The sequence below is a fragment of the Procambarus clarkii genome, chromosome 21, assembly GCF_040958095.1.
Source record: "Procambarus clarkii isolate CNS0578487 chromosome 21, FALCON_Pclarkii_2.0, whole genome shotgun sequence".
Classification (NCBI taxonomy): Eukaryota; Metazoa; Arthropoda; class Malacostraca; order Decapoda; family Cambaridae; genus Procambarus; species Procambarus clarkii.
In genome coordinates this window covers 7,651,686-7,661,744 of record NC_091170.1, presented here as the reverse complement: position 1 = coordinate 7,661,744, position 10,059 = coordinate 7,651,686, and the positions used below count along the sequence as shown (strand labels likewise).

The 10,059-nt window shown below is 46.9% G+C and overlaps 5 protein-coding genes across 5 annotated transcripts; all 5 read left to right on the top strand.

The window, feature by feature from the left end:
* Positions 1-669: 669 nt before the first annotated feature.
* LOC138367033 (uncharacterized) lies at positions 670-1,035 on the top strand. The gene has a single exon (XM_069328428.1). The coding sequence runs from the start codon at positions 670-672 to the stop codon at positions 1,033-1,035; it is 366 nt and encodes a 121-aa protein (XP_069184529.1).
* A 122-nt stretch (positions 1,036-1,157) lies between these two features.
* On the top strand, positions 1,158-1,739 carry LOC138367032 (uncharacterized). Its single transcript, XM_069328427.1, has one exon. The coding sequence runs from the start codon at positions 1,158-1,160 to the stop codon at positions 1,737-1,739; it is 582 nt and encodes a 193-aa protein (XP_069184528.1).
* Positions 1,740-1,779: 40 nt separating this feature from the next.
* Positions 1,780-2,415, top strand: LOC138367031 (uncharacterized). The gene has a single exon (XM_069328426.1). It carries the CDS (start codon positions 1,780-1,782, stop codon positions 2,413-2,415), a length of 636 nt encoding a protein of 211 aa, XP_069184527.1.
* Positions 2,416-2,509: 94 nt separating this feature from the next.
* On the top strand, positions 2,510-3,878 carry LOC138367030 (uncharacterized). The gene is made up of 3 exons (XM_069328425.1): positions 2,510-2,848; positions 2,986-3,201; positions 3,393-3,878. Exons 1-3 carry the CDS (start codon positions 2,510-2,512, stop codon positions 3,876-3,878), a joined length of 1,041 nt encoding a protein of 346 aa, XP_069184526.1.
* A 40-nt stretch (positions 3,879-3,918) lies between these two features.
* On the top strand, positions 3,919-4,554 carry LOC138367029 (uncharacterized). The gene has a single exon (XM_069328424.1). The coding sequence runs from the start codon at positions 3,919-3,921 to the stop codon at positions 4,552-4,554; it is 636 nt and encodes a 211-aa protein (XP_069184525.1).
* The last annotated feature ends 5,505 nt before the right edge of the window (positions 4,555-10,059 follow it).

Sequence of the window (10,059 nt, the reverse complement as noted above, 5' to 3'; positions counted from 1 at the left end):
AGCAATCTTATCCTCATTCTACTTTGCTCTGATGAAGGCGAATTAGCCGAAAACGCGTTAAGCATTTTCTATTTTTCATATGTGGTTATTCTGCATACTTGGATCAGTGTTTTTGTGATCATTGTTGCATATATATATATATATATATATATATATATATATATATATATATATATATATATATATATATATATTTATATATATATATATATATATATATATATATATATATATATTTATATATATATATATATATATATATATATATATATATATATATATATATATATATATATATATATATATATATATATATATATATATATATATATATATATGTGTGTGTGTGTGTGTGTGTGTGTGTGTGTGTGTGTGTGTTTGAGCGTTTGCATCTGTGAATACGTGTGTGCCTGCACGAGGTGGAATGTGCATGCACCCACCTTCAATATTCTGCTTGAATGCACGAACCAGCAATATTATGCTAGCGTGTTGCACCTGCAGAATTATGCTTGCTTTCTACAACAGTATCTGTGTTACGTTCTGAAACATCATTATGCTCCTATACTGCATCTTCAGTATTATGCTCCCATGTTGCCCCTGTAGTATTATGCTCCCATGCTGCACCTGCAGTATTATTCTCCCATGTTGCCCCTGTAGTATTATGCTCCTATGCTGCACCTGCAGTATTATGCTCCCATGCTGCCCCTGCAGTATTATGCCCCTATGCTGCACCTGCAGTATTATGCTCCCATGCTGCACCTGCAGTATTATGCGCCCATGCTGCACCTGCAGTATTATGCTCCCATTCTGCACCTGCAGTATTATGCTCCCATGCTGCACCTGCAGTATTATGCTCCCATGCTGCACCTGCAGTATTATGCTCCCATGTTGTCCCTGTATTTTTATGCTCCCATGCTGCACTTGGAGTATTATGCTCCCATGTTGCACCTGCAGTATTATGCTCCCATGCTGCACCTGCAGTATTATGCTCCCATGCTGCACCTTCAGTATTATGCTCACATGCTGCACCTTTAGTATTATGTTCCCATGTTGCCCCCTGCAGTATTATGCTCCCATGCAGCACCTGCAGTATTATGCTCCCATGCTGCACCTTTAGTATTATGCTCCCATGTTGCCCCCTGCAGTATTATGCTCCCATGCTGCACCTTCAGTATTATGCTCCCATGCTGCACCTTCAGTATTATGCTCCCATGTTGCCCCTGCAGTATTATGCTCCCATGTTGCACCTGCAGTATTATGCTCCCATGCTGCACCTGCAGTATTATGCTCCCATGTTGCCCCTGCAGTATTATGCTCCCATGTTGCACCTGCAGTATTATGCTCCCATGCTGTACCTGCAGTATTATGCTCCCATGCTGCACCTTCAGTATTATGCCCCTATGCTGCACCTGCAGTATTATGCTCCCATGCTGCACCTGCAGTATTATGCTCCCATGCTGCACCTGCAGTATTATGCTCCCATGCTGCACCTGCAGTATTATGCTCCCATGCTGCACCTGCAGTATTATGCTCCCATGTTGTCCCTGTATTTTTATGCTCCCATGCTGCACTTGGAGTATTATGCTCCCATGCTGCACCTGCAGTATTATGCTCCCATGTTGTCCCTGTATTTTTATGCTCCCATGCTGCACTTGGAGTATTATGCTCCCATGCTGCACCTGCAGTATTATGCTCCCATGCTGCACCTTCAGTATTATGCTCCCATGCTGCACCTTTAGTATTATGCTCCCATGTTGCCCCCTGCAGTATTCTGCTCCCATGTTGCACCTGCAGTATTATGCTCCCATGCTGCACCTGCAGTATTATGCTCCCATGCTGCACCTTCAGTATTATGCTCCCATGCTGCACCTTCAGTATTATGCTCCCATGCTGCACCTTCAGTATTATGCTCCGATGTTGCCCCTGCAGTATTATGCTCCCATGTTGCACCTGCAGTATTATGCTCCCATGCTGCACCTGCAGTATTATGCTCCCATGTTGCCCCTGCAGTATTATGCTCCCATGCTGCACCTGCAGTATTATGCTCCCATGCTGCACCTGCAGTATTATGCTCCCATGCTGCACCTTCAGTATTATGCTCCGATGTTGCCCCTGCAGTATTATGCCCCTATGCTGCACCTGCAGTATTATGCTCCCATGCTGCACCTGCAGTATTATGCTCCCATGCTGCACCTGCAGTATTATGCTCCCATGCTGCACCTGCAGTATTATGCTCCTATGCTGCACCTGCAGTATTATGCTCCCATGTTGTCCCTGTTTTTTTATGCTCCCATGCTGCACTTGGAGTATTATGCTCCCATGTTGCACCTGCAGTATTATGCTCCCATGCTGCACCTGCAGTATTATGCTCCCATGCTGCACCTTCAGTATTATGCTCCCATGCTGCACCTTTAGTATTATGCTCCCATGTTGCCCCCTGCAGTATTATGCTCCCATGCTGCACCTGCAGTATTATGCTCCCATGCTGCACCTGTAGTATTATGCTCCCATGTTGCACCTGCAGTATTATGCTCCCATGCTGCACCTGCAGTATTATGCTCCCATGCTGCATCTGCAGTATTATGGTCCCATGATGCACCTTCAGTATTATGCTCCCATGTTGCACCTTCAGTATTATGGTCCCATGCTGCACCTTCAGTATTATGCTCCCATGTTGCCCCCGCAGTATTATGCTCCCATGTTGCACCTGCAGTATTATGCTCCCATGCTGAACCTGCAGTATTATGCTCCCATGCTGCACCTTCAGTATTATGCTCACATGCTGCACCTTCAGTATTATGCTCACATGCTGCACCTTCAGTATTATGCTCCCATGTTGCCCTCTGCAGTATTATGCTCCCATGCTGCACCTGCAGTATTATGCTCCCATGCTGCACCTGCGGTATTATGGTCCCATGCTGCACCTTCAGTATTATGCTCCCATGCTGCACCTTCAGTATTATGCTCCCATGTTGCCCCCTGCAGTATTATGCTCCCATGCTGCACCTGCGGTATTATGCTCCCATGCTGCACCTGCAGTATTATGCTCCCATGCTGCACCTGCAGTACTATGCTCCCATGCTGCACCTTCAGTATTATGCTCCCATGCTGCACCTTCAGTATTATGCTCCCATGCTGCACCTTCAGTATTATGCTCCCATGTTGCCCCCTGCAGTATTATGCTCCAATGCTGCACCTGCGGTATTATGCTCCCATGCTGCACCTGCAGTATTATGCTCCCATGCTACACCTGCAGTATTATGCTCCCATGTTGTCCCTGTATTTTTATGCTCCCATGCTGCACTTGGAGTATTATGCTCCCATGTTGCACCTGCAGTATTATGCTCCCATGCTGCACCTTTAGTATTATGCTCCCATGTTGCCCCCTGCAGTATTATGCTCCCATGCTGCACCTGCAGTATTATGCTCCCATGTTGCCCCTGCAGTATTATGCTCCCATGTTGCACCTGCAGTATTATGCTCCCATGCTGTACCTGCAGTATTATGCTCCCATGCTGCACCTTCAGTATTATGCCCCTATGCTGCACCTGCAGTATTATGCTCCCATGCTGCACCTGCAGTATTATGCTCCCATGCTGCACCTGCAGTATTATGCTCCCATGCTGCACCTGCAGTATTATGATCCCATGCTGCACCTGCAGTATTATGCTCCCATGTTGTCCCTGTATTTTTATGCTCCCATGCTGCACTTGGAGTATTATGCTCCCATGCTGCACCTGCAGTATTATGCTCCCATGTTGTCCCTGTATTTTTATGCTCCCATGCTGCACTTGGAGTATTATGCTCCCATGCTGCACCTGCAGTATTATGCTCCCATGCTGCACCTTCAGTATTATGCTCCCATGCTGCACCTTTAGTATTATGCTCCCATGTTGCCCCCTGCAGTATTCTGCTCCCATGTTGCACCTGCAGTATTATGCTCCCATGCTGCACCTGCAGTATTATGCTCCCATGCTGCACCTTCAGTATTATGCTCCCATGCTGCACCTTCAGTATTATGCTCCCATGCTGCACCTTCAGTATTATGCTCCGATGTTGCCCCTGCAGTATTATGCTCCCATGTTGCACCTGCAGTATTATGCTCCCATGCTGCACCTGCAGTATTATGCTCCCATGTTGCCCCTGCAGTATTATGCTCCCATGCTGCACCTGCAGTATTATGCTCCCATGCTGCACCTGCAGTATTATGCTCCCATGCTGCACCTTCAGTATTATGCTCCGATGTTGCCCCTGCAGTATTATGCCCCTATGCTGCACCTGCAGTATTATGCTCCCATGCTGCACCTGCAGTATTATGCTCCCATGCTGCACCTGCAGTATTATGCTCCCATGCTGCACCTGCAGTATTATGCTCCTATGCTGCACCTGCAGTATTATGCTCCCATGTTGTCCCTGTTTTTTTATGCTCCCATGCTGCACTTGGAGTATTATGCTCCCATGTTGCACCTGCAGTATTATGCTCCCATGCTGCACCTGCAGTATTATGCTCCCATGCTGCACCTTCAGTATTATGCTCCCATGCTGCACCTTTAGTATTATGCTCCCATGTTGCCCCCTGCAGTATTATGCTCCCATGCTGCACCTGCAGTATTATGCTCCCATGCTGCACCTGTAGTATTATGCTCCCATGTTGCACCTGCAGTATTATGCTCCCATGCTGCACCTGCAGTATTATGCTCCCATGCTGCATCTGCAGTATTATGGTCCCATGATGCACCTTCAGTATTATGCTCCCATGTTGCACCTTCAGTATTATGGTCCCATGCTGCACCTTCAGTATTATGCTCCCATGTTGCCCCCGCAGTATTATGCTCCCATGTTGCACCTGCAGTATTATGCTCCCATGCTGAACCTGCAGTATTATGCTCCCATGCTGCACCTTCAGTATTATGCTCACATGCTGCACCTTCAGTATTATGCTCACATGCTGCACCTTCAGTATTATGCTCCCATGTTGCCCTCTGCAGTATTATGCTCCCATGCTGCACCTGCAGTATTATGCTCCCATGCTGCACCTGCGGTATTATGGTCCCATGCTGCACCTTCAGTATTATGCTCCCATGCTGCACCTTCAGTATTATGCTCCCATGTTGCCCCCTGCAGTATTATGCTCCCATGCTGCACCTGCGGTATTATGCTCCCATGCTGCACCTGCAGTATTATGCTCCCATGCTGCACCTGCAGTACTATGCTCCCATGCTGCACCTTCAGTATTATGCTCCCATGCTGCACCTTCAGTATTATGCTCCCATGCTGCACCTTCAGTATTATGCTCCCATGTTGCCCCCTGCAGTATTATGCTCCAATGCTGCACCTGCGGTATTATGCTCCCATGCTGCACCTGCAGTATTATGCTCCCATGCTACACCTGCAGTATTATGCTCCCATGTTGTCCCTGTATTTTTATGCTCCCATGCTGCACTTGGAGTATTATGCTCCCATGTTGCACCTGCAGTATTATGCTCCCATGCTGCACCTTTAGTATTATGCTCCCATGTTGCCCCCTGCAGTATTATGCTCCCATGCTGCACCTGCAGTATTATGCTCCCATGCTGCACCTGCAGTATTATGCTCCAATGCCGCACCTGCAGTATTATGCTCCCATGCTGCACCTTCAGTATTATGCTCCCATGCTGCACCTTCAGTATTATGCTCCCATGCTGCACTGTCAGTATTATGCTCCCATGTTGCCCCTGCAGTATTATGCTCCCATGCTGCACCTGCAGTATTATGCTCCCATGCTGCACCTTCAGTATTATGCTCACATGCTGCACCTTCAGTATTATGCTCCCATGCTGCACCTTCAGTATTATGCTACCATGTTGCCCTCTGCAGTATTATGCTCCTATGCTGCACCTGCGGTATTATGCTCCCATGCTGCACCTGCAGTATTATGCTCCCATGCTGCACCTGCAGTATTATGCTCCCATGTTGTCCCTGTATTTTTATGCTCCCATGCTGCACTTGGAGTATTATGCTCCCATGTTGCACCTGCAATATTATGCTCCCATGCTGCACCTTCAGTATTATGCTCCCATGCTGCACCTTTAGTATTATGCTCCCATGTTGCCCCCTGCAGTATTATGCTCCCATGGTGCACCTGCAGTATTTTGCTCCCATGCTGCACCTGCAGTATTATGCTCCCATGCCGCACCTGCAGTATTATGCTCCCATGCTGCACCTTCAGTATTATGCTCCCATGCTGCACCTTCAGTATTATGCTCCCATGCTGCACCTTCAGTATTATGCTCCCATGTTGCCCCTGCAGTATTATGCTCCCATGCTGCACCTGCAGTATTATGCTCCCATGCTGCACCTGCAGTATTATGCTCCCATTCTGCACCTTCAGTATTATGCTCACATGCTGCACCTTCAGTATTATGCTCCCATGCTGCACCTTCAGTATTATGCTCCCATGTTGCCCTCTGCAGTATTATGCTCCCATGCTGCACCTGCAGTATTATGGTCCCATGCTGCACCTGCGGTATTATGGTCCCATGCTGCTCCTTCAGTATTATGCTCCCATGCTGCACCTTCAGTATTATGCTCCCATGTTGCCCCCTGCAGTATTATGCTCCCATGCTGCACCTGCGGTATTATGCTCCCATGCTGCACCTGCAGTATTATGCTCCCATGCTGCACCTGCAGTATTATGCTCCCATGCTGCACCTTCAGTATTATGCTCCCATGCTGCACCTTCAGTATTATGCTCCCATGTTGCCCTCTGCAGTATTTTGCTCCCATGCTGCACCTGCAGTATTATGCTCCCATGTTGCCCCCTGCAGTATTATGCTCCCATGCTGCACCTTCAGTATTATGCTTCCATGCTGCACCTTCAGTATTATGCTCCCATGTTGCCTCTGCAGTATTATGCTCCCATGCTGCACCTGCAGTATTATGCTCCCATGCTGCATCTGCAGTATTATGCTCCCATGCTGCACCTTCAGTATTATGCTCACATGCTGCACCTTCAGTATTATGCTCCCATGCTGCACCTTCAGTATTATGCTCCCATGTTGCCCTCTGCAGTATTATGCTCCCATGCTGCACCTGCAGTATTATGCTCCCATGCTGCACCTGCGGTATTGTGGTCCCATGCTGCACCTTCAGTATTATGCTCCCATGCTGCACCTTCAGTATTATGCTCCCATGTTGCCCCCTGCAGTATTATGCTCCCATGCTGCACCTGCGGTATTATGCTCCCATGCTGCACCTGCAGTATTATGCTCCTATGCTGCACCTGCAGTATTATGCTCCTATGCTGCACCTGCGGTATTATGCTCCTATGCTGCACCTGCAGTATTATGCTCCTATGCTGCACCTGCAGTATTATGCTCCTATGCTGCACCTGCGGTATTATGCTCCTATGCTGCACCTGCAAGTCAACAACAGTAGATGATTTCAGATGCAGCCGTTAAGGTCTGAAATGGTATTAACTACCTCCTGTCTCTGTGAGCCAGGAGACAGGTGTGTGTTCGTTCTCTGTGCAGGTGTGGACAGGACACGCGGACAAACAGAAAAACTAGTAATAATGCTACCGGTAAAATCAACGCTGCAACAGGATCAACATTGCACTGGGAGCAACGTTGCAACAGCAATATTATTGGCAGCAAATACAATCTGAACTCCAGCATCAGTAACAGTACCAACAACAATCTAGAGTAACAATTGCTTTTGTGGTCCAGGAACCTCAGCAACAGGAGCAACAGTGCAACAGAAATAGTACATCATTATATTAATGAACAGGCAGAGAGAAAACAGAACAATTTACAGAGTAGCAAAACAAAAACAACAGCTGGAGCAACAACACAATCAGCAAGGTCAGCAACGAGTTCAACACAAGCAACAACAGCAGCATTAACAACAACAGCCACAGCACTGGTAATAGCAACAACAGCAGCATTAACAACAACAGCCACAGCACTGGTAATAGCAACAACAGCAGTAGGGAGCCGGTGGTTGAGCGGACAGAATACCGGACGCGTGATCCTGTGGTCCCGGGTTCGATCCCGGGCGCCAGCGAGACACAATAGGCAGAGTTTCTTTCACCCTGATGCCCCTGTTACCTAGCAGCAAATAGGTACCTGGGAGTTAGTCAGCTGTCACGGGCTGCTCCTGGGGGTGGAGGCCTGGTCGAGGACCGGGCCGCGAGGACACTAAAGCCCCGAAATCATCTCAAGATAACCCCATCTCAGGATTACCACGTAACATATAGCAGCAACAAAAGCCACAACAGCAACAAAAGCAATAAGAAACATCAGCCTGCGGCTAGAGCAGCCTTGACCACAAGTTAACAAAACCACAAAGTAAGGCTGAGAAGGGCAAATCCTGAGCTTATTTTCTCCAGAAATCCCCTAAGCAATCCTTCCCCCCACAATCCTCTGCTTCCTCCCCCCCCCCCCCCCACACACAATCCTCTGCTTCCCCCCCCCCCCCACACACACTCCTCTGCTTCCCACCCCCCCCCCCCCCTCCCCCACAATCTTCTGCTTTCCTCCCCACAATCCTCTGCTTTTTCGGGCTTTTAATGCTCCTAAAACGACCTTGGCTTTTTCCAACTTCTGCGTTACTCTGTTCGATGTGAAAAAGTCTTTAAGATGTATGTTTGTCTGTCGTTTTTTATGATTTGTGATGTGTTATTGTATTTTTCGTAATCTGTTTTTCTTTTCTAATTCAGATTTTTGTATTTCCCTAACAAGATTTTACTCCTTGAAAACTAAACCCTTGGTCTATTTGACTTAAGTTAAAACATGTGCAATGGGACATTGCACTTGTTTGTATTTAAGTCAAGGGGCCATTTTACAGATTAGCTCTTTTGGTTGTCCAATTTATTCTTGGGCACTTTGAAATTATCCTCTGTTTTAATTTATTGCCATATTTGATATCTTCTGAAAACTCTGAAGTACATGTAGAAGTACATGTGGAGGTTTGTGAAAGCAAGTTTGTGGGAACAAGTTTGTGGGAACAAGTTTGTGGGAAGAAGTTTGTGGGAAGAAGTTTGTGGGAACAAGTTTGTGGGAACAAGTTTGTGGGAACAAGTTTGTGGGAACATGTTTGTGGGAACAAGTTTGTGGGAACAAGTTTGTGGGAAGAAGTTTGTGGGAAGAAGTTTGTGGGAACAAGTTTGTGGGAAGAAGTTTGTGGGAACAAGTTTGTGGGAACAAGTTTGTGGGAACAAGTTTGTGGGAACAAGTTTGTGGGAACAAGTCTGTGGGAACAAGTTTGTGGGAACAAGTTTGTGGGAACAAGTTTGTGGGAACAAGTCTGTGGGAACAAGTTTGTGGGAACAAGTCTGTGGGAACAAGTTTGTGGGAACAAGTCTGTGGGAACAAGTTTGTGGGAACAAGTCTGTGGGAACAAGTTTGTGGGAACAAGTTTGTGGGAACAAATTTGTGGGAACAAGTTTGTGGGAACAAGTTTGTGGGAACAAGTTTGTGGGAACAAGTTTGTGGGAACAAGTTTGTGGGAACATGTTTGTGGGAACAAGTTTGTGGGAACAAGTTTGTGGGAACAAGTTTGTGGGAACAAGTTTGTGGGAACAAGTTTGTGGGAACAAGTTTGTGGGAACAAGTCTGTGGGAACAAGTTTGTGGGAACAAGTCTGTGGGAACAAGTTTGTGGGAACAAGTTTGTGGGAACAAGTTTGTGGGAACAAGTTTGTGGGAACAAGTTTGTGGGAACAAGTTTGTGGGAACAAGTTTGTGGGAACAAGTTTGTGGGAACAAGTTTGTGGGAACAAGTTTGTGGGAACAAGTTTGTGGGAACAAGTTTGTGGGAACAAGTTTGTGGGAACAAGTTTGTGGGAACAAGTTTGTGGGAACAAGTTTGTGGGAACAAGTTTGTGGGAACAAGTTTGTGGGAACAAGTTTGTGGGAACAAGTTTGTGGGAACAAGTTTGTGGGAACAAGTTTGTGGGAACAAGTTTGTGGGAACAAGTTTGTGGGAACATGTTTGTGGGAACAAGTTTGTGGGAACAAGTTTGTGGGAACAAGTTTGTGGGAACAAGTTTGTGGGAACAAGTTTGTGGGAACAAGTTTGT